This window comes from Ursus americanus, chromosome 7 (genome assembly GCF_024610735.1).
Source record: "Ursus americanus isolate L20-20 chromosome 7, mUrsAme1.1.p, whole genome shotgun sequence".
Classification (NCBI taxonomy): Eukaryota; Metazoa; Chordata; class Mammalia; order Carnivora; family Ursidae; genus Ursus; species Ursus americanus.
The window spans coordinates 2,174,916-2,197,730 of record NC_142133.1 but is presented as its reverse complement, the minus strand read 5'-3'; the positions used below and the strand labels follow the sequence as shown (position 1 = coordinate 2,197,730).

At 36.8% G+C, this 22,815-nt stretch overlaps 1 protein-coding gene across 14 annotated transcripts in view; it reads left to right on the top strand.

The window, feature by feature from the left end:
- The window catches only part of CCDC138 (coiled-coil domain containing 138), a 188,832-nt gene that overhangs the window by 131,519 nt on the left and 34,498 nt on the right, over positions 1–22,815 (top strand). For 11 of the 14 annotated variants that reach the window (XM_087863224.1, XM_045771604.2, XM_045771594.2 and 8 more), the window contains 3 exons: positions 3,403–3,579; positions 19,342–19,480; positions 21,528–22,022. In XM_087863224.1, coding sequence (XP_087719350.1) covers positions 3,403–3,579; positions 19,342–19,480; positions 21,528–21,693 — 482 coding nt within the window. In that variant the 3' untranslated portion in view covers positions 21,694–22,022. Of the gene's footprint in view, positions 1–3,402; positions 3,580–19,341; positions 19,481–21,477; positions 21,501–21,527; positions 22,023–22,815 lie in introns of those variants that run through there. The other 3 variants (XM_045771597.2, XM_045771602.2, XM_045771603.2) reach the window with 3 other exon arrangements.

Here is a 22,815-nt window from a genome sequence, read left to right as displayed (position 1 = left end):
GAGCCACCAAAATGTATCATAACCTTTAATAAGATTTATTGTGTCGTCTAATAATGATAAAGGATAAATAATCGACAAACCTGCAATTGGAATAGTGAAGGAAATAAGTTCTTGCAGTGTTGTTGGCATTTTTCTGATAATTCATTTGGTTTTTAAAAATTTATTCCCCATAGTAACCTTATAAGGTAGATGGTGGTGTCATTTTTACGGAAGAGCAAACTGAGAGTCAGGCATTTGTAAGGGACTCAGATCTTTTCTTGACCCTAAATAATCAGGTCTTTAACAGTATCATCATGAGGACTGTGGAATGTTATATGTCATTAACAATTTTAAGTATGTAGATGTGGTCGTCAATGTGAAAACATTTTAATTAATAAAACCTTCAGTATGTACATACTAGTTTGATCTATGTAAAGATATGAGAACTGAAAGGTAAGAATCTTACCTGATAGTATTGTTTTAGGGACAAATTTCTAATTAAAGATACTCTGTCCTTTTTAGTTGTGTGCATCGGAGCTAGTTTTGTTGTCGTGCCTCTCTTAACACTTGGCCCCCAACTTATGAGATATATATTTTTGTAAATTATGTACTTATTTATACTTCAAGCCTAAAGAATAAAGAAATGTAGGAATTATTGCCATTCTCAGATAACAGGAACAATGGTAGGATTAAGAACTTCAGTTTCGCAGTCAGATAACTAAGGATGAGTCTCAGTCGCATCACTAGCTATGTGACATTGGGCAGGTCCCTTCTTTTCTGTGTTTCACCACAATTTTTTTGAAGATCAAATGAGAACTAATGTGAAGGTTTTAGCAAAGAGTGTGGCATATAGTAAGCGCTAGCTGCTAGCATTATCATAAGCATTATTTTTTAACTTCTAAGAGTTGGTTTTACCTGAGATCAGAATTGAGGTCTGTTAGACTGCGTTAGATTTGTATTGCTTTATAATAAACCACAAACACTTGTTGCTTAAAACAACAACCAGTTTTGGTACAATTGATAACTAAAATTTCTTAAAATATTCTCTTAGAAGTTAAATTGGTATTGATTTTAGAAAGTCTTCACTATTAGGGAAATTAAAATAATGATATAATTTTTTTACTTCTCTCTAAAAAGTAAGACAACTTAAAAATAAAATCACCAAATACCATCTCCCCCTCCCCAAATTAATAAAGGACAATTTTTTAAGTTCACAGATTTGCTGTATCATGTAGCATTTAACCTATTTAATCTCAGATGATGTATTGATGAGAAGCGAAGTAATCTACGCCAAATACAGTAGGTGGCACTGTGATAAAAACTTTTGTATCTGTGAAGAATTGAGTTCAGGATTCATCTATAGTATTCTACTGAGTGCTAAATAAAGATAGGTTTCTTTCTTTTTTTTTTTTTTATTTATAATAATTTTTTATTATGTTAGTCACCATACAGTACATCCCCGGTTTTCGATGTAAGGCTCGATGATTCATTAGTTGTGTATAACACCCAGTGCACCATGCAATATGTGCCCTCCTTACTACCCATCACCGGTCTATCCCATTCCCCCACTGTAGCCCTCAGTTTGTTTCTCATAGTCCATAGTCTCTCATGTTTCATTCCCCCTTCTGATTACCCCCCCTTTCTTTATCCCTTTCTTCCCCTACTGATCATTCTAGTTCTTATGTTCCATAGATGAGAGAAATCATATGATAGTTGTCTTTCTCTGCTTGACTTATTTCACTTAGCAGACGTAGTGAAGAGAAGGGCCATATGCACCCCAGTGTTCATAGCAGCAATGTCCACAATAGCTAAATCGTGGAAGGAGCCGAGATGCCCTTCAACAGATGACTGGATTAAGAAGTTGTGGTCCATATATACAATGGAATATTACTCAGCTATCAGAAAGAACGAGTTCTCAACATTTGCTACAACATTGACGGCACTGGAGGAGATAATGCTAAAGATAGGTTTCTAAGTAAAGCAGACTTGAACAGAATCTAGCAACTTTGCTTAACCTAAATACACATTTATTTACCGTGTTTTATTTTAATTACAGAAATTAAATACAATAATGGCAGTGTTCTTTGAACTAAATTCTACCAAAAGTAAGAATAGAATGTCCTATAAATTGATTGAGGCACAGATTTTAATTTCTCAAAATTCTTTCATATGTATTTAAATATGTATTTATGTATTTCAGTTCTTTCATAGGTATTTCACACAGGTTATCCTCAGCTTCTCATTCTTAATAAAGCTTTTAAATTACTTCTTTAGTTTATGTAAGCTAAAACAGCAAAGATGAAATGCAACACATCAGCCAGAAGGTAGTAAATTTCAATGGGGGTGATTCTGTCATATTTTCAGTGTATTTCAAAGCACCCTCAAGCCTTCTTTAAACAGAAATCTCAGTAGAAAAATTAACTCACTAGTATTTGAACAGCACAAACAGTTTTTTAAATTCCTTTCAATAGTATATTGAAAGAGTTTAGGAAACTGGAGTATTGTATAGTAAAAAGCACAGTGTAAAATTGTAAGAGTACTGATTTGGGTTGTTTGGTGTGTTGAAGTGTAATGATATAAAAAATGATATCTTACTATCTCATTGCATTGATTCTGGTTAAATTAGTGCTTCTTAATCTTGGCTTTACAGGCTTCCCAGTCATCTGTGGAACATCTTTAAGAAAGTTCCAAGCAAAGATGTGGAGAAAAGGGAACCCTCATGCGCTATTGGGGGCAATGTAAATGGAAGCTATGGAAAACAGGATGGGGGTTCCTCCAAAAATTAAAAATAGAACTACCATATATAAAAAAAAGAAAGTTCCAGGGATTTTTTATATATATATAGATATAAAATTATATCTATATATATAAATATATATATATATTTGTATATATGGGCAGATATATCACAAAAGGTAACACACCAGAACACATCTAGTCCTCTGAAGTTGTCTTTGAATGGCTGTTTGATCTTTATTAAGAGACAAAAATCCTCGTTTGAAAGTTTGCATAAAGTTACATTTTGAAGTAGATAAACACTTAGCAACAACAACAAAAAAAATCTCAAAAGCTGGGTAAAGATAACACTTCTGGAAGCATATGGTAGTTATCAAATATGAAAAATAAACATTACTATGGTCTTTACTATTAAACATCAACTGTTTTCTTGTAATAAGAAATGGAATTTATTGTTATTTTGGTGTTAAAATATGAAAAATTTATCCCATCATAGTGTAATTTCTCTTCTCTTTTTGTTTCAAGCATTTGGGTTCTAACATTCAAATTTAGCCAGTGATCTCTGGTCATTTAATTTTTGTTTCTCTTTTAAATTTAAGTGATGGTATTTTCTTTGTTTCTTTCTGTTGTTTCTGATTACCAGCTACACTCCTGACTGATAATGCAGTTGATCTTACTGTTTTTCAGCTGACTACCTGGCTCAGGCATTTGATTCTCTCTGTTTGGACTTAAAGACAGATGAAGGAAAAGTCTTGTTTTTGGAGTATAAAGCTGTTCCAGTAATAGTAAATCATCTACGAATATCCAGTAAAGGACTCCTCTCTAATGTCATGGATAGTTTGCTTCAGATGACAGTGGAATCTAGTAAGTTTTAAAGTTTTTAGATACACGAAGAAATGACACTAGATGATTTTCTCTGTGTTCTGAATGTATAACTACATATCAGCCATATTGTACTTTAGAATAGAAATGGTTAAAAAGTATTTTTGACAGCTGTGTAATAGAGTCATTAATAACATCACTAAAAGTTGTATGTCTAAATTTCCATTAACATAGCACAATTTCCAGTACTCACCTCATTTCAGTTATGTGCATATACTTCTCATTGTTCGTCATGTTTTTGAGCTTCTTTGTCTGTTCTTCCCTGTGTCATCATTCTGACAGATCTAACTAATCCTGTATTTCCTGCTTGCTTAGAAGGAGATGTTCAAGTATGTCTCCATCTAAAGGGAAAATAGGACAAAGCCATATTCCTGTTGTTTCCTCTTCGACCTTACTGTTTTGTTGGAGGGTTGGGGGGGTGGGAGGTGCACTCAGGTACATATGTGGCTATTCTTTTTCATGCATATTTGTAACATTTTATAGTCTGTGGCTTTATTTTTTCTTTTTGGTTTTTATATTGGTGTAGCAAGTTCTTTTAACTTGCTATTGATGGTTCCTAATTTAGCCCAGATATATATGGGGATGTTGAACATAAATATTTTCATTTGCTTCGGTTGCAAATGGTTTGGTTTGAACCTCAAGTAACCCCTTGACTTATAACAAGCAACATTTTGCCTCAGTAATTTTTTTTCACTTGTAGATTTTCCTCTTCCCTATTCCCTCTTCTTCTGCAGCACTTCTAAAAATGAAATGTTTATGCTTTCCAGAAGGTGGAAATTAAAATTAGAAAGTCATTGCTCAGCATGATAGTAAGCAGTCTGTGGTACTTGGTGCTGCTTGTGGGTGAATCCCGAACAGCTGGGTGTAAAGCATAGTTATATTTCTAACTAGGTACCTTCAATGTATGGCTTCACATTTTTAATTCATTTTATATACCTTCTCATTTCTCTTTTACAACATCCCTATGAAGGGCCTGAATAGAAAAACTGAGGTGTAGAAAAATCAGGTAACTTGTCCATGGCTTCCATAGCTAGGCAGAGGTAGGACTTAGATTTGAAATCGTGTCTCTGATTCTAGATTATAACAAGATGCATTCTACCATTGCACTGTGATTAGATTTTCCAGAGGCTTTTTTCCTGCCCCCAAATGTCAAATTTTCTCTGACATATTTTATTAGTATTTTTAGCCATTTGCAACTGTTAAGATATTAGACTTATAGTTGAGGGTATAGCTACCTAGTTAAATAATCTTGGGGTTTTATATCATTATATTAGTAAATTCTAATACATGCTATAGAGCAAAAAAGTGAAAAATTAGTAAAATGAGACACAGACACCCAAGATTACTTGTTTAAAGTGGGTAGATTTACAGTTACGTTTCATTGGATTTTTCTTTCTTTCTTCTTATTTCTTATTATCTTTTTTAAAGATTTTATGTATTTATTTGTGAGAGAGAGAGAGAGAGAGCACGCACAAGCAGGGGGAGCAGCAGACAGAGGGAGAGGCAGGCTCCCTGCTGAGCAAGGACCCTGATTCGGGACTTGATCCCAGGACACTGGGATCATGACCTGAGCCAAAGACAGACGCTTAACCACCTGAGCCACCCAGGCATCCCTCTTTCTTTCTTTTTAAAGATTTATCTATTTATTTGAGAGAGAGTGGGGGGGGGGGAAGGCAGAGGGAGAGGGAGAAAGAGAATCTCAAGCAGACTCCCTGCTGAGTATGGAGCCCCACATGGGCCCGATGCAGGGCTCAGTCTCACAACCCGGAGGTTATGACCTGAGTGGAAATCAAGAGTCGTACACTTAACTGACTGAACCACCCATGATTTTTCTTAATGAGGAAAACAGAAATTTTGCCAGATGTAAATGTCTACTCATTAGAAACAAATCTGTCTGAATATTTCTGACAGAGATGAAATCTTGTAGCCAAAGGAAAACTAAATATAATTTTATGAAAGAGTGAACCTACTTGGGTGAAGTGACTTTGTGGCACCATAACATTCACATTTGGAGAAATAGTAGTAGATAAAGTCAGCAGATGTTCGGTTCATTCACACGTGTTTACCTTTGTTCAGATTATGCTCAAATCCAAGGTTATCCTTTCTTGTTCAAATTGAGTAAATAAAGCAATTTCTAATGTGGATTCCTAGAAACTATATCATTTTTAGTGATGGAAAACTTTTGGAAGATTAAAAATGGGTGAATCTTTGATGATTTCTGACTGAGGTATATTTACTTGCTTGATATATTTTTCTATTTTTAGTATAAATCCAGTACCTGATGTTAACCAAAGAAATTTGTTGAAGGGGTTAAATGAATGATAGATCAGAATGCAGCAAATACTTACCTAGCTGTTGGTTTTATGTTGTTTTTTCTAGATTTGAGATGAGAAACTCATTTCACCATATACATAATTTCCACATGCCATTTTTTTTAAAGTTTATTGGAGGAAGTTGTTGGAAGAGAAATCTTGATAGAATAGATTTGCAGATGGCTTATCTCACACAACTAAAGAGTCTTGGTGGCCAGCTATGCATGAGGTGACATGTTTCAAGCATCGTGTTTGCAGTGCTTTGCTGAGCCTTGGGGATTCCTCTGACATCCATTCAGGGCTTTGGAGCAAAAGGTTAGAGGAAGGTTTCAGTGGACCAGGCTCTAGGCTGGGAGTACTCAAAGTGCTTATTGGTTCTGTAACTCAAGTCAGTATAGAAACAGTGATTAAAACTGGTGTAGTAGTTGTCAAATTACTAATTTTATCAAGTTCAATAATAATTTAAAACAGTTAGGGGTGCCTGGGTGGCTCAGTTGTTAAGCGTCTGCCTTCGGCTCAAGGCGTGATCCCAGAGTCCTGGGAGCAAGCTCCGCATTGGGTTCCCTGCTCCGCTGGGAGCCTGCTTCTTCCTCTCCCACTCCCCCTGCTTGTGTTCCCTGTTTCACTGGCTGTCTCTCTCTCTCTGTCAAATAAATAAATAAAATCTTAACAACAACAACAACAAAACATTTAGACTTGTATTTTGTATGTTTGTTTTATTTCTAGTGTTTTTTAATGGTATTGTAAAACGATAAATTTTGAAAAGTGATTCCAGTGGGATAGCACCAAATCTGAAAATGGTTAGGAGTGCTCTGCAGATGGGGCCTAGGGCAGAGGTTTTTATAGAAAAGACAGGGAAGCAGAGCAAAGAAATTATTTAATTGACTAGCTATAACATAAATGTTTGCCTTGTTGGGGAAAATTTAGTTATTTTATGGTAGTTTTACTTGAGGTTCATTTTCTCCAGTTCAGGGAAGTCTGGTTGACTGTTTAGTTTTTCTTGAGTTTTGTTTTCTTAGGTTCAAGTGCATTGACTGCTTTAGAATTTGATTTGTTTAGGTAGGATACCCTGCTGAAGGCATGAGAGCTTCCCAGTCTAATAGCCTCTTTGTTGAACTATTTTAAACAGTATTTTGTTAAAATCTGTTGCATTCTGTCTGCTGGTTTGGAAATCTCAGGCCCGTTCTTACAGTAGTTTGAGGAGCAATAAGCTATTCCATCTCCACTGGATACTTCATGTTAAGCTGTGTTGTAGTGCGTACTGCTACAGAGTGATGGTTCTCTTGTGTCCCTTACGCTCTTCCCCCAGATTTCATCTTTTCAATATGAGAAATGTTATTAGCTGCATAGGTATTTACTGTTTTTGAAAGCTGCTAAAATACATTTCTTTTTTTTTTAAATGATCTAGATATATTTTACTTTAAAATGCATTTCTTTGAGTGTAAATTAAGATCTATACATTGATTTACATTAACATATATTATGAGCACATTTTTTTTTAGATTGAGGGCTTCTGATAATACCTCTTTTGGGTGTAAGTATATATCATATAATAACTTAGTAGTGTTGATTTTAGAAAATTACTTTGTGGTTTCTTTCTCTTTTTCCTGTCAGTGGTTAAAAGCTATTACTCACTTATCTGGGTTTAGCTGTGTAAGAACTTGAGTCTTATTTTATTTCAAAGAGTACTTTCCTTTTCTTGTCAGACTTAGTTTAAATAGAGGGATTTAAGTTTGTATTTGTATTATTGAGTTCATTCTATTTTGTGGCCTAAAAACTGCCCGTCTAAGGTAACATGCTACCATTTAACATTTGAATGGCAATAATGCATTTGAGCACATTTTGCAGACACTTTTTATTTTTATTATAAAAATAATAGACATTTGGGGGCGCCTGGGTGGCACAGCGGTTAAGCGTCTGCCTTCGGCTCAGGGCGTGATCCCAGCGTTCTGGGATCGAGCCCCACATCAGGCTCCTCTGCTATGAGCCTGCTTCTTCCTCTCCCACTCCCCCTGCTTGTGTTCCCTCTCTCTCTGGCTGTCTCTATCTCTGTCTAATAAATAAATAAAATCTTTAAAAAAAAAATAATAATAGACATTTGGAAAGCTACAAACTGGAAAAAAAGTCTTACAATCCAAAGATATGTACATTTACTTCATATGTACATTACTTTCTCTCTTTTTTCCATGAATAATTTTCATGATGTTGGGTGTTTCTTTTCTCTTTCTTTGTTTATCATGGTTAGAATCTGGTGTACATTTAGTTGCATCAGTCTATGTTTATCTGTCTAAAATATCAAAATACAAGAAAATATTAGGATATTTTGCAAAGAAATATACTTGAGTTCTGTTTAAATTATGAATATGGGTAAAATGTATTATAATACAGTTAAAGGTAGCAAAGAATTATCAAGTCCTTTATGCTACATGCATTAAATTTGTTCTATGTATCTAGAAGTTATTTGTGAACATATTTGTATTTCTTAGTTTGGTGCTCTTTTTCATTAGCGGTTGATTTTTCTTGATTTGAGCAACATTATTTCTTCCCTTCCTAATTTATTCTGTCATTCTATTATGTTTTTATTATTAAGGAGATTAAAACAAGGGTAATTTCAATGAAATGACAAAAGCGATATGACAGTGTACCAACTTAGTATGTACACACCCGTGTTTCTTGTCTAGTCATGAATATAACCTGTTTTCTCAGTTAAAAGCTTTCAAATGAAAGAATGTTCTCTAAGGAAATGCCATGGGAAGATTTATTTTTAATAACTGAAGAATATGTAATAATATTTCTTAAGTCTAAGAAGTTGACACCCCTCTTTTTTTTTTTTTAAAGATTTTATTTATTTATTTGACAGACAGCCAGCGAGAGAGGGAACACAAGCAGGGGGAGTGGGAGAGGAAGAAGCAGGCTCCCAGCGGAGCAGGGAGCCCGATGCAGGGCTTGATCCCAGGACTCTGGGATCACACCCTGAGCTGAAGGCAGACACTTAATGACTGAGCCACACAGGCATCCCAGTTGACACCCCTCTTAATTTTACCACCTTAATAATACATAGTTTGCATATTGCCTGATATATATATATTTTTACATAGTTACATTCATAATATGCATACTGTTTTGTATAAGAAATACATATTCATTATAGAAAAATCAGAAAATACAACTTTACTTCATTCAACAAATATCTATCTATAGACTATACATTTATCCCTGCCACTCACTGAGACATTAGGGGTACAGCAGAGAATAAGATAGGTCCCCTGTCAACATGGAGCTATGATCTAGTTGACTTTTGCCAAATTATTGGTATAGTGAGGATGATAATACCAATATCATAAATTATAAAAGTGGTAAGGGAGTTAGTCATGCAGAGGTCTGGGAGACTATTCTAGGGAGTAGGAACTTCTAGAGCAAAGGTGTTAGGGCAGGTATTAATTGTTAGGTGTGGTATTTTCAAGACACAGCAGGGAAGCCAGGGTAGCTAAAGCAGAGTTAAGTGGGCAGAGTGGTAGAAGAATCAGAATGTGGGGCCTGTACTTATTCAGAAGTCAGACTTGGGGACTTTTATTCACTACAATTCCTTGAGCTTTCCCTTTCTATTCTGCTTTGTTCAATGCCCTATTAGGAGCTTCTTTTTTTTTTTTTTCATTTTTCTGCATAGCCCTTATTTTTCATTGTTGCTTAATACTTAATATTTCTTTATATGCATGTATATGTTTATGTAATATTTATTCTTACTATATGTTTATGTAATATTTATTATTGTTACCATTTTTTGAGACATTTCTTGTGGGAAGTGTGTATGAAACTTGGTAAGAAAATCAATTCATTGGCCTTCCATCCCAGCATAAAAGAGCTTTCAAGTAGTTTGTGGTCAGCTCCTTGAGGGATATGGAGCACGGGGAACTAATCTAGCAATCCTTTGTATGACCTCTTGAAGTCTACTTTAAGAGTCATTTGACGTGCACTTGTAACTGTGCATTTGATAGTGGTCTCTGAATGCTGTCAAATTTATAGCTATGTTATAAGTTGCATGATTGCTTTAGTGATGCTTGCATTCCCTCATCTGACACTCTAACAGAGTCTTTTTAAAGATATAAACCTGACTTTTCTAGTGTAACAGGAGACGATATGAACCCATTTTTGGTCAAGCTTTAGGTTTGCGCTATATAGCCTATCTTGAAACTTGTTTCAATATTTTGTGACAATAAAACAAACCATGGTGTATGTTAGGGAGTAAAATCCCACCTGCCAATGAGTGTGATAGAGAAAGCTGAGGAATCAAATAATTAAATGTATAGATAATGAATATACTATTTTTATTTATTTTTTTAAAAGAAGAGTTCTCTGAATAACTTAAGGAAGGAATTTTTAAAATTGTGTCTGTTGTTTAAAAGATAACACATTCATTATAGCTAATCATTTCAAAGGTACAAAAGTGAAAAGTAAAAAAAAAAAAAAAAAAGTCGCCTTTCAGTCACTCTTTCCCCTTCCCTGGAGAAAGCAGTTTCCTAGTTTTTTTCCATGTTCTTTCACAGGTGTACAATGTGCATATACATGCACATTCTTATTTTTTCATTTTATCAAAAGAACGTTAGCATGCTATACATGTTATGAAAAATAGATCTTAGAGATCTTGTATTAGTACATAGAGTTTCTTCAAAAATTTTTTCATTTGAGGTGACTATTGATGGATATGTTAACCTTAAACAATAAAACTGCCATGTATTCAACCAGCAAAACTGGGTTTGTTCAGTATAGCAGAGAATTGCGATCCAGGACAAGCAAGCTACATCAAAACCACAGACAAGACCAGAAAACAAAGGAAAGGAATGCTCTTATTTACCAAAGTGGTGGTGGTAGTTGGGGGATTAGGAAGGTAGATGGGTGGGAGGGCTGTTATAAATAAAAGGCCCATTGGAGTAAACTGGGAGTTGGAAGTATAGTGGCTTTTCATTGACTGAGTGTGACCATTTCTCATTGGCTGGGCTTTTGCTGTGGAAGGAGGAAACCTTCCTTCCTCCTGCTGGCTTAGTAAAGTAGTATCCATTTGCAAGGTGCATCACTTCCTGTTGGGTTTGCAATTGACCACAAGTAGTAGGCCATGAGCCCTGCCCCTCTCTCTCCCCCTTTGCCCCTCCCCTGGCTTGCTCACTCTCTCTCTCTAAATTAACTAATTAGCTAGTTAATTAAATTTTTAAATGACTACTATGGTGAATTTTGTTATATTATTTTACAATTAAAAAAAAAAGAAAAAGACCATCATTTAATGATGGTCATTTCTAAATGATAAAGTTTATGGTGATGTTTTAAAAAAACACGTTTTATACATTTCTCCTTAGCCTCATTTTTTTTTTAGCACTAAAAGCTTTACATTTATATTTAATTTCTAAGTTGTGGTTAAATATGCAAAAAACTTACATTTTAACCATTTTTAAGGGTACCGTTTTTTGGTATTAAGTACATTCACATTGTTGTGCAACCATCCATCTCCAGAAATTTTCCATCTTCCCTAAAAGAAACTGTACCCATTAAACACTAACACCCACTTCCATCTGTCCCCACAGCTCCCAACAACCAACATTTTACTTTCTCCTTTATAGATTTGACTATTCTAGGTATCCCATGTAAGTGGAATCATATAAAATTTGTCTTTTTGTGTCTGGCTTATTTCATTTAGCATAATTTCCTCCAGGTTCATCCAAGTTGTAGCAGGTGTCAAAATTTCCTTTCTTTTTAAGGCTGAATAATATTCCATTATGTGTATACACCACATTTTCCCTTGCTGCTTTCAAGATTCTCTCTTTGACTTCTGACAATTTAATTATCATATGTCTTCACTGTGGGCTCTCTGGGTTTTTCCTGAAGTTCAGTGAGCTTCTTAAATTTGTAAAACTACGTCTTTCCTCACATTTGATAAGTTTTCAGCCATTATTTCTTCAAATATTACTGAAGGGGCAGATTATCCTGCCCCTTTCTCTCTCTTCTTCTGGGACTACCACAATATGTATATTGATCAGCTTGACGATGTCCCATTAGTCCTTTAGGCTCTGCTCTGTTCCCTTTTCTTCATTCTTTCTTCTTTTTGCTCCTCAGTCTCTATAACTTCAAATGCTCTGTCTTTAAGTTCACTGATTCTTTCTTGTATTTAAATCTGTTGTTGAAAATCTCTAGTGTTTTTTTCAGTTCAGTCACTGTATTTTTCAGCTCCAGAATTTCTATTTGGTTATTTTTATAAACTCTAGCTCTTTGTTGAAATTCTCCTTTTTCATACAGTTTTCCCGATTTCTTTTGGTTCTTTGTGTTTTCTTTTAGCTCTTGAGTGTATTTAAGACAGTTGCTTCAAAGTCTTTTCCCGAATGAGTTTCTTTGCATGTTTCTTTGGGGATATTTTCTCAAGATTTATTTTGTTTTTTTGAATAGGCCATGTTCCCTCGTTCTTTGTATGCCTTGTGATTTTTTTTGCTGAAAACGTATCATTTGAAAAACAGCCACCATTCATAGTCTTTGCAGACTAGTATATAAGATCATCTTCGTTAATTAGCAGTCCCCTGGGCCCTTGGAAACAGTGCGGAGTATAGGCCTAAGGTCTTCTCAGGTCTTTTTTAGGTGTAAGTCCTATCTGGGCCTATGAGTGTGCTTTTTCTTTTTCTTTCTTTCTTTCTTTCTTTCTTTCTTTCTTTCTTTCTTTCTTTAAGATTTTATTTGAGAATGAGAGAGAGAGAGCGAGCATGAGGGGAGGAGCAGAGGGAAAGGGAGAAGCAGATGCCATGCTGAGCACAGAGCCCAACTTGGGGCTCAATCCCAGGACCATGAGATCATGACCTGAGCTGAAATCAAGAGTCTGACGTTTAACTGACTGAGCCACCCAGGCACCCTTAGTGTGCTTTTTCTTTTTCCAATTTCCCCTGGCTGCTTTTAAATATCTTAATTTCCCAGAGTCTCACCCCAGCTTGTTCTCAAGACCTTAGATATTGTAGTGGAATTACAGGAAACTTCTCCCTGTTTTGTATATTTCTGTTTTCTTTTTTTAATTTTATAATTAGTCAAGAAAAAATTTGAATTTTCAAAACAAAATTGGGAATAAAATTTAATATTTTTTAAAAAAATACCAATGATGTTTTTCAAAGAACTGGAACAAACAGCCCTTAAATCCGTGTGGAACCAGAAAAGGTCCCGAATCGCCAAGGAACTGTTGAAAAGAAAAAACAAAGCTGGGGACATCACAATGCCAGATTTCAAGCTGTACTACAAAGCTGTGATCACAAAGACAGCATGGTACCAGCACAAAAACACACATAGACCAATGGAACAGAATAGAGAACGCAGAAATGGACCCTCGGCTCTTTGGGCAACTAATCTTTGATAAAGCAGGAAAAAACATCCAGTGGAAAAAAGACAGTCTCTTCAATAAATGGTGCTGGGAAAATCGGACAGCTACATGCAAAAGAATGAAACTTGACCACTCTCTCACACCGTACACAAAGATAAACTCCAAATGGATGAAAGACCTCGATGTGAGACAGGAATCCATCAAAATCCTAGAGGAGAGCATAGGCAGCAACCTCTACAACATCGGCCACAGCAACCTTTTTCATGACACATCTCCAAAGGCAAGAGAAACAAAAGATAAAATGAACTTGTGGGACTTCATCAAGATAAGCTTCTGCACAGCCAAGGAAACAGTCAAAAAAACTAAGAGGCAGGCCACGGAATGAGAGAAGATATTTGCAAATGTTTTCTTTTTTTGAAACAGCTTCAGAAGAATAGGTATTATTTCTTCTTTGAATGTTTGGTAGAATTCCTCAGGGAAACCATCAGGCCCTGGATTCTTGTTTTTTGGGGGTTTTCTGATCACTAATTCAATCTCTTCATGATTAATCGGTCTATTTAAACAATGAATTTCTTCCTTTTTCAGTCTTGATAGTTTATAGGTTTCCAGGAAGGCATCTGTTTCTTCCAGGTTGTTTAATTTATTGGCATATTGATGTTGATAATAGTTTCTAATGATTGTTTCTATTTCCTTGGTGTTAGTCGTGATCTCTCCCCTTTCATTCATAATTTTATTATTTTGGGTCCTTTCTCTAGCCTTTTGAATAACTCTGGCCAGTGGTTTATCAATCTTATTAATTCTTTCAAGGAACCAGCTTCTAGTTTTGTCGATCTGCTCTACTGTGCTCCTGGTTTCTAATTCAGTGGTCTCTGCTCTAATCTTAATCAACTGTGTTCTTGTGCGTGGGCTAGGCCTGTTCTTCTGTTCCATCTCCAGCTTCTTAAGGTGAGAATATAGGGACTGCATTTTAGATTGTTCTGTTCTTTTTTTTTTTTTTTTAAGATTTTATTTATTCGACAGAGAAGCAGCAAGAGAGGTAACACCAGCAGGGGGAGTGGGAGAGGGAGAAGCAGGCTTCTTGCTGAGCAGAGAGCCCAGTGCTGGGCTCAACCCCAGAATGCTGGGATCATGACCTGGGCCGAAGGCAGACGCTTAACGACTGAGCCACCCAGGCGCCCCTCTTCTTTTGAGTGAGACTTGGATGGCTATGTATTTCCCCCTTAGGGCCGCGTTTGCAGTGTCCCATAGGTTTTGGACCGATGTGTTTTCATTCTCATTGGTTTCCATAAATTGCTTAAGTTCTTCTTTAATTGCCTGGTTTACCCAATCATTCTTAAGCAGGATGGTTCTTAGTTTCCAAGTGTTTGCGTTTCTTCCAAACTTTTCCTTGTGATTGAGCTCCAGTTTCAAACACTGTGGTCTGAGAATATGCAGGGAATAATTTCAGTCTTTTGGTATGGGTGGAGACCTGTTTTGTGACCCAGTATATGGTCTATTCTGGAGAAAGTTCCATGTGCATTCGAAAAGAATGAGTTTTCTGTTGTTCTAGGGTGTAGTGTTCTGTATATATCTATGAGGTCCATCTGGTCGAGTGTGTCATTCAGGGCTCTTGTTTCTTTGTTGATTTTCTGCTTAGGTGATCTGTCTGTTGCTGAGAGTGGAGTGTTGAGGTCCCCTACTATTAACGTATTATTATCTATATGTCTCTTTATTCTGGTTGAGAGTTGGCTTGTGTATCTAGCTGCTCTCCTGCTGGGGGCATAGATATTTGTAATTGTCATATCCACTTGTTGGATACACCCTTTAAGAATAATATAGTGTCCTTCTGTGTCTCTAACTGCAGTCTTTAGTTTAAAATCTAATCTGTCTGATATGATAGTTGCTACCCCAGCTTTCTTCTGAGGCCCACTGGCATGAAAAATGGTTCTCCATCCCTTCACTTTCAGTCTGGATGTATCCTTAGGTTAAAAATGAGTCTTTTGTAGACAGCATGTGAATGGGTCATGTCTTTTTATCCAGTCTGCCACCCTGTGGCATTTATGGGAGCATTTAGGCCATTCACATTGAGAGTGATTATTGAGAGATATGATTTTAATGATGTCATATTGCCTGTGAAGTCTTTGTTTCTATAGACTGTAAAATTTCTGTTCTGTATCACTCTTGGCGTGCTTTTACTCTTATAGAGTCCCCCGCTTAATATTTCTTGCAGGGCTGGTTTGGAAGTCACATATTCTTTCAGTTTCTGAGCGTCTTGGAAGGTTCTTGTCTCTCCATCCATTCTGAATGACAGCCTTGCTGGATAAAGGATCATTGGCTGCATGTTCTTCTCACTTAGTGCTCTGAATATGTCTTGCCAGCTTTTTCTGGCTTGCCAGGTCTCTGTAGACAGGTCTGATGTTATTCTGATGTTCTCTCCTCTGTAGGTGAGGAATCTCTTCCCGCTTGCTGCTTTCAAGATTGTTTCCTTGGATCTAAGATTTGCAAATTGTAGTATGATATGACATGGTGTCAGTATGTTCTCATTGACCTTGGGAAGGGTCCTCTCTGCATCTTTGACATGAATGCTTGTTTCCTTTGCCAGATTAGGGAAGTTCTCAGCTACAATTTGTTCAAATATCTCTTCTAGACCTCTCTCTTTCTCCACCCCCTCGAAGATGCCAATGATTTTGACATTGGAATGTTTCGTTGAGTCAGTAATCTCCCGTAGTCTTATTTCTTGAAAGTGGAGTTTCTTGAGCCATGTTTCTTCTCTTTCTTTCTTTTCTATCATCTCATCCTCTAACATGCTAATTCATTCTTCTGCCTCATTTTTCCTGGCCCTCAGAGCATTCAGTTTAGACTGCATTTGATCCATAGCATTTTTAATTTCTGCCAGATTCGCTCTCATTTCCACCCTTAGAGATTCTATATTTTCATTAATATTTTTCTCAAGCCTATATGTCATCTTGATAATTGTTACTCTGAAATCCATTTCAGACAGTTTTGGTATATCCATATCCATTAGTTCTGTGGGAGAGGCCACACAATCTCTGTTTCTTACCTTTGTTGGGGGTTCCTTTTCCTTGTCATTCTGATGAGGAGAGGTTGTGGGGATGTACAGAGCCCAAATTATTGACCAGGACCCAAGCAAGATGCATTTGTTTTATAGGGACCTTAGGGATGTGGGCTTCTTGTTTTTTCAGTCTGCCTTCTGGGAGAGGGGCCTGCTGTGCTGATACTCAGGCAACCCTGTTTGGGTAGAGTTGCCCTGTCCCCTGTGGGAGGTGGGGGGGCGGTGTGTGGGCGCAGTGAGAACCGGTTTTTCCGGGCTTTTGTTTCCTTGCACCTTTCCCTGGTGGCTTTCTGTGACTTTTCAGAGGGTCAGAGCGGCAGGGACCATATCCAAGCCTCTTTTCTCAGAACAGGGAGATCACAGTCTGCTCTTCACTGAGGTCTCCTGGCCACTCTCACTACATCTCTGTCGGTGCTGCTAAAAACTCCACAGCCTCCCGGGTTGTGCATCCCACAGCCATTCTCCCAGAACTCGCTCCTAGGGCTGGCTGTCTCTGCCCTTTGTACTTCTAACACTGCCCGCCGCCCCTGTTCCTGCACACGCTCCTGAGCTCCGGTTTCAGTGGTTCTAGTACGCGCTCTGGAGCTCCTGGTTTCAGTCTGGTCGCACATGCGCCCCCGAGCTCCTGGTTTCAGTCCGGTTCAAGTACATGCTCTGGAGCTCTCAGTTTCAGTCTGGTTTACGTGCTCTGGAGCTCCAGTTTTCATTCTGGTCAGGCACACACTCCGGAATTCCCGGTATCAGTCAGGTTCACGCACTCCCAAGCTCCTGGTTTCGGTCTGGTTCGGGCGTGCGCTCCCGAACTCCTGGTTTCCCAGCAGCTACCGGTCCACGAGTCTGGCCCGCTCCCCAACACAGGAGGCTACTGCTTCCCGGTGCCCGAGCATGGCAGCTGCCTCCCTCTTCCGTGTATCTTCCAATATCTGTGCTCAGATTCATGGCTCTCCGCTTCCTACCTCAGTACCCAGTGCTGGAGATGTTTGTTCGTAGAGATCCAGATGTGTCTTCTTATGTCTCAGGTTGATTTCGTGGGTGTTCAGGATGGTCTGGTAGATATATCCAGCTCGGTTCAGGGGACCAGCTGAAAAGGGTCCCCTACTCCTCTGCCATCTTTTTTCCTCCACATGATTGTTCTTTATCCACTGATTTAAAATCTGTTAGCCATATAATATAGTTACCTTTCTTGTTAAGTGTTGACATAAATCATATGTCTCAGGATTTGATATAAGAAAACTGTGTGCAGTTTTTTAATGAAGCTGCTTGAAATTTCAGTCAGTGCATTTTTAATAATATTTGTAGATTGGGGCACCTAGGTGGCTCTGTGGGTTAAGCCTCTGACTCTTGATTTCAGCTTAGGTCTTGATCTCAAGGTGGTGAGCTCAAGCCCACACCCTATGTGGAGCCTACTTAATAAAATAATAAATGTTCTTTGTAGATTATGTGTGCTATATTTGTAAGTTACATTTTCATTCTTTAAGAAGATTCTGTAACTGAGATACATACATGTGCACTCACACACACACACAGAGACATGCACATACACATATAGACACCCAAACATGCACATGACTTTTGGTGAATTAAGTGTAGTCCGTACTTGGGTTAGACTGCTGTGGGGAACGTATTACGTTTTTTTCTCCTACTTTAACTACATGGTCACATGCAGAGGACAAGCGACCATTGTCCCTGTGTTCCACTGCTAGTAGCATGTACCACCCTTCATTTTCTATTATCATAACATTCCTCTGACTTCACTAGTATGGATTTTGTTGGTTTCATTACTGAATAGTTTCTTTTACTCAGGAAAGACAATCTTTTAAGCTGTGCGTATGGATTCAAAAAGAAAGATGAATACAAAGATACCATATTTTTATGTCCTTTGTAGTTATTGACTTATCTGTGTGAAATAAAGTCCTGTATTCACTGTGGGAGCCTGTGAATTTTACAGAGGCTTTTTACATAGGAATTTAACTACTTTAAAGGCCATAAATTATTATTTTTCTAGGACTTTTGTTTCTTTTCAAGCTTTCCTAATTACCGATACTAGTGATTTACACCTTACAAAACATTTTTATGCATTATTGTGTTCTCTCATAACAACCACTTTAACAAATCTTTTAGTTTTCACTATTGCAAACTTTCCTGTGACCCTTATTCTCAAACCTTTGCATACACTTGATTCAGACACATTTTTAGAGGCAGAATTGCTGAATCGAAGGATATACCTACTTATAAGGCTTTTGAGACAAACTTGCCAAATTCCAATTATTTTATTCCTGCGGAGGTTGAGCATTTTTTCCGTGATTTCTTGCTTGTGCGCTTTGTTCATTACTAGAAATATTGGGTCCATCTTTTTCTTACGGATTTATAAGAGCATTTTTAACCGTATCAAATCTTCTAGCAAATATATTACAAGGGGATTTCCTCCCAGTGCCTCTACTTCAAGTTTGACATTTCCCTTTTGCTTTGCTTTTGTCTTTTAGAGCTTTTGCCTTTTAAGTTTTGTAATTGTTTTTTACAAAGACATTAAAATTTTATGTTTTGTAAAATTTTTCAACCTTTCATGAATATTTTCACCCTTTGGCTTTTGTGCTTTAAAAGTTATTCCCTAGCCATTGATTATGTAAATTGTCATTAACATTCAAACGAAATTTTTTTAAATGTAGGGTTTTTTTAAAAAATTGCTATCCCCAAAATATTTCTTATTGCTAATTATTTAAACTCAGCCTACTGTTATGAACTTTTTGAAGAAATGACATTCCCCCATTCTTCCAAACATGGGATTTCTGCTAAATACTGCCTAGTGGAAGTTGGATATTTGGGAAAGTATTATCTTATCTTTGGTTTGCCTTGTTCAACAAGAGTCAGTAGAGATTTGAATTTTTCAAATGATGGTACTTTTGCTCCAAAGTTTTAAGTATGAAAAGAATGAAAATCCAAATTAATATTTATGAATACCCCACATAGTTCTGGTTTATTTTGTTATTAATTTCCTTGTTAGCTACACCCTAACAGAAAAGCACCGGTGATTTGTTTTGCAGAATCCTTGCAGCCCTTCCTGGAAGCCTGTAGCAACACTTTATTCTTTCGTACTTGCTCTGTGCTGCTTCGATCCCCTAAGCTTGATCTTCAAATACTAGAAAAGCTCAGTATTATTCTGCAGAAACTTTCCAAAATCAAGTAAGAATTTTTTTATTCCTAAGGTTTTTTTAATTGAAAGATCTCTTATTGTGATCCTTTAGGCCTTTCTGAATCCTGTACTGGTTCAACTTTGTTTATTAAATCACAGGTTCCAATAAATGTAGCATCTTGAGATTCATGAAATATTAATGCATGTCTAAGATACATACCCAGTGACAGATGAGAATTAGAGTGTTTATCTAGGAATGTCTTGTTTCCATAGTTCATTTCTGCTAAATGAACTTTAGGTACCACAGAGTATGCAAAACTAAGAGCAGTTTTTAGCAACCAAGTGGTAGTATCAGAGTGAATTACTGCACACTGATACTCTGTAATACCACAGGTGAAAATAAAAAAAGATATTAAAAGTTTATCTGCAGATCCTTTTGATGTACTGAAATGAATTTAGGTAATGAGAATGAAGTGGGCAAAGGAGATTTAAAATGATGTTGGTAACTGGTTTTATTTTAGGAAATAATTATGGACTTATTATGCCACTAATTTGGATTTTATTTTAAGAATTAAGGGCTTTCCTTTTGCATTTCTTCTTCTTTCCCTCGATGCAAACATTGATGTAACCAGTTATTAAATTATAAATAAAGGACATAGATTTTTAAGCTTTTTTTCCCTAATCTTGGTAGAGTCTAGTGTTTCTTTTGAGGCAAATTAAACACCTGTCTCATCTCATGTTTATAACAGTAAAATTTTGGTTTTGGTTCCGCTCCTCTGCCCCTTCCCTTTCCTCTCACCTGTGATTTGCATGGTAGCGAACTTAGGTATTTAGCAGGTATTGAATAGTAAATACAATACCTCTTAAAATTATTTGTAGATGTGTGACAGTGGGTCCATATGTTCTCCTTGCTGCCTAGCACACAATACCACACCACAGTAACTTATTGTCAAATTGTAACCTCAAACTCAACTCAGCAAGTTTTGGACTGGCATCAGTTAAGCTTATGGATTCATTGTCTTCCTTCACTTGCAGACTGACTGTAGCATGGTTGTTTTGGATTTGTATCCAGTAGATTCTCAGGAAGGCCTGTTATAGTTTACCTGTGGTACGACGAAGCTGCAGTAACATTACTTAGGTTTAATTGGGTCTTAGCTCTTAATTTGTGAGATTTTTTTTATGCAGTCCTAAAGGTTTTTTTTACGTCCTCCCTTGAGGCAAAGCATTTTACTATTCTTGATGTGTGTTATAGCTTATGTTCATTTCAGACAGAGAGCTAGGACAAAGCTCCAGCAGGAGGGCTGGGAATAGCTGATGCACAAGAAGGTCTTAAATTAAAGCTTTAAAACCACAGAGATGTGAAACGTTGTGTATTAAGTGGGTGGTTACATAGGTTATTTGATAATCTCTTTCAAGAGAAAAATACATGGAGACAAGGAAATAAGAAATATATTCCAGGGGTGCCTGGGTGGCTCAGTTGTTGAGCGTCTACCTTTGGCTCAGGGCGTGATCCCAGAGTCCTGGGATCGAGCCCCGCATCAGGCTCCTCTTCTGGGAGCCTGCTTCTTCCTCTCCCACTCCCCCTGCTTGTGTTCCCCCTCTTGCTGGCTGTCTCTCTGTCAAATAAATAAATAAAATCTTTAAAAAAATAAAAGAAATATATTCCAGCTATTGTTCTGATTGAAAATGAAATTACTGACTGATTATTAGAAGGAGGATGTTTGAAAAGGTATGTTGGAGCTAAGTCAAAAGGTAACGCAGTACTCTGCTACTTACTTCAAATAAGATGATCAAGTATTTTTTTTTCTAGCTGTGAGGAAAAAAAAATATTCTCCAGCATTTTAGTGGTGACTAGGGTGCAGTTTTCAGGATTACAAAGCATATTCTTTTCTTCCTTGAATACTTTTCCACTTTAAGCTTATCTCCTAAAGCCCATTTTGTTTGTCTTGGCATATTAATCCTTGAGTTAAGTGTGTTCTGCACTCGGTTGAAACCAGGTGCCATTTGCCCACATTTACAAGTAAATGATCTCTCCTTGTCATTTCAGATAAACTCCCGAGAGTGTGCAACTAAGTTCATGTACTTGTTCTCTTACAGGAGTAATAAGAAGCTCTTTGAACTTTTTACTATTCATCTGATGCTTCAAGAATTACAAAGGACAACACACCCAGAGCATGCCTTTCTCTGTATTAACCTAAATTCAACTCTGTTCAATTTGGGTTTGACAAAATGCAACTCCCTGGCCTCCAATGCAAGCCATTAGACTGGCTTATTATCATTTTATATATATTATGTGTGTGTTGCTTATTTGTAAGATTGTAAAAATTACCAAAGTAACTAAAAGTCCACCAAGTAAAGTTATCGGTAGCATCATTTATCATGAAAAGTAGATTTTTTTTAACTTTAAAAATGAAATCTATAGAAGCTGTGGAATTTTTGGACTATTTCAGTTCAAGTAAGGTAGTACTTACTAACGTACAAAATGGAATTTCCAGAATTAATGAGTGGGGTTACTTTTTGTAAGAGTGTTTTAGGAAAATTTTTAAAATTATGTGATTATTTGGAATAAAATTGGTGTTTGTGTGGGAAAGAGGATTAGATCGTGTTGTCATTCTTTCTTAATATATTAGCAATTTCCCCTTTCAGAAGCAAAAGTACATAACTTTTAACTTGTCATCTTCATATCATAACTTTTGTATAGATCCTAGATTCACAAAAACTGATTTTTTTATTGTGCTGTTCACAGAGTACTTTAAAGAAAAATTTTTTCTATTTCTATTTTTTTCCAAAATAAGTATCACCAAAGTATATATGTACAACAGAAGTTTAAAAAAAACTGAAAAATAAGGAAAAATATCTTAGTCCCATCACCCAGGCATATCTCCTGCTACAGCCAAAGGAGAGTGAAGTTGCCACAAGTCTGGGTGAGGTAGAGGTGTGGTGGGACTTTGGGCAGAATACTGCAAAACAAAGAGAAGGAGCATTGTCCTAAACACTTACAAAATTATGCTCTGTCAGTGTATAACCTCATTTTTCAGGAAATTTTCAGGAAACTTTTGGTCTCTTCAAAAGAATATAAGAAAATATGCTATTTGTGAAGCAGAAACAGAAAGCTGTATAGAGAGAACAGTCCAAGGTGAGTATGGTGACGCTTGTAGGAACTAAAGAAAGCAGAAGCACAGATGCACAGCAGACACTTCAGAAAATAGAATCAGTGTCACACACACACAAAGAGCAGCTCTCAGAATGCAGAGCACCTAGAGATGGTACCAACAAGAGAGTGGACAGCCGACGGTAGAACAAAGGTTGGTACTGTAGCATGGGTGTCTGATGTTTCTGAAAGAGAACAGAGCAGCCATTGTTCAAAGATAGAGTTGAATAAAGT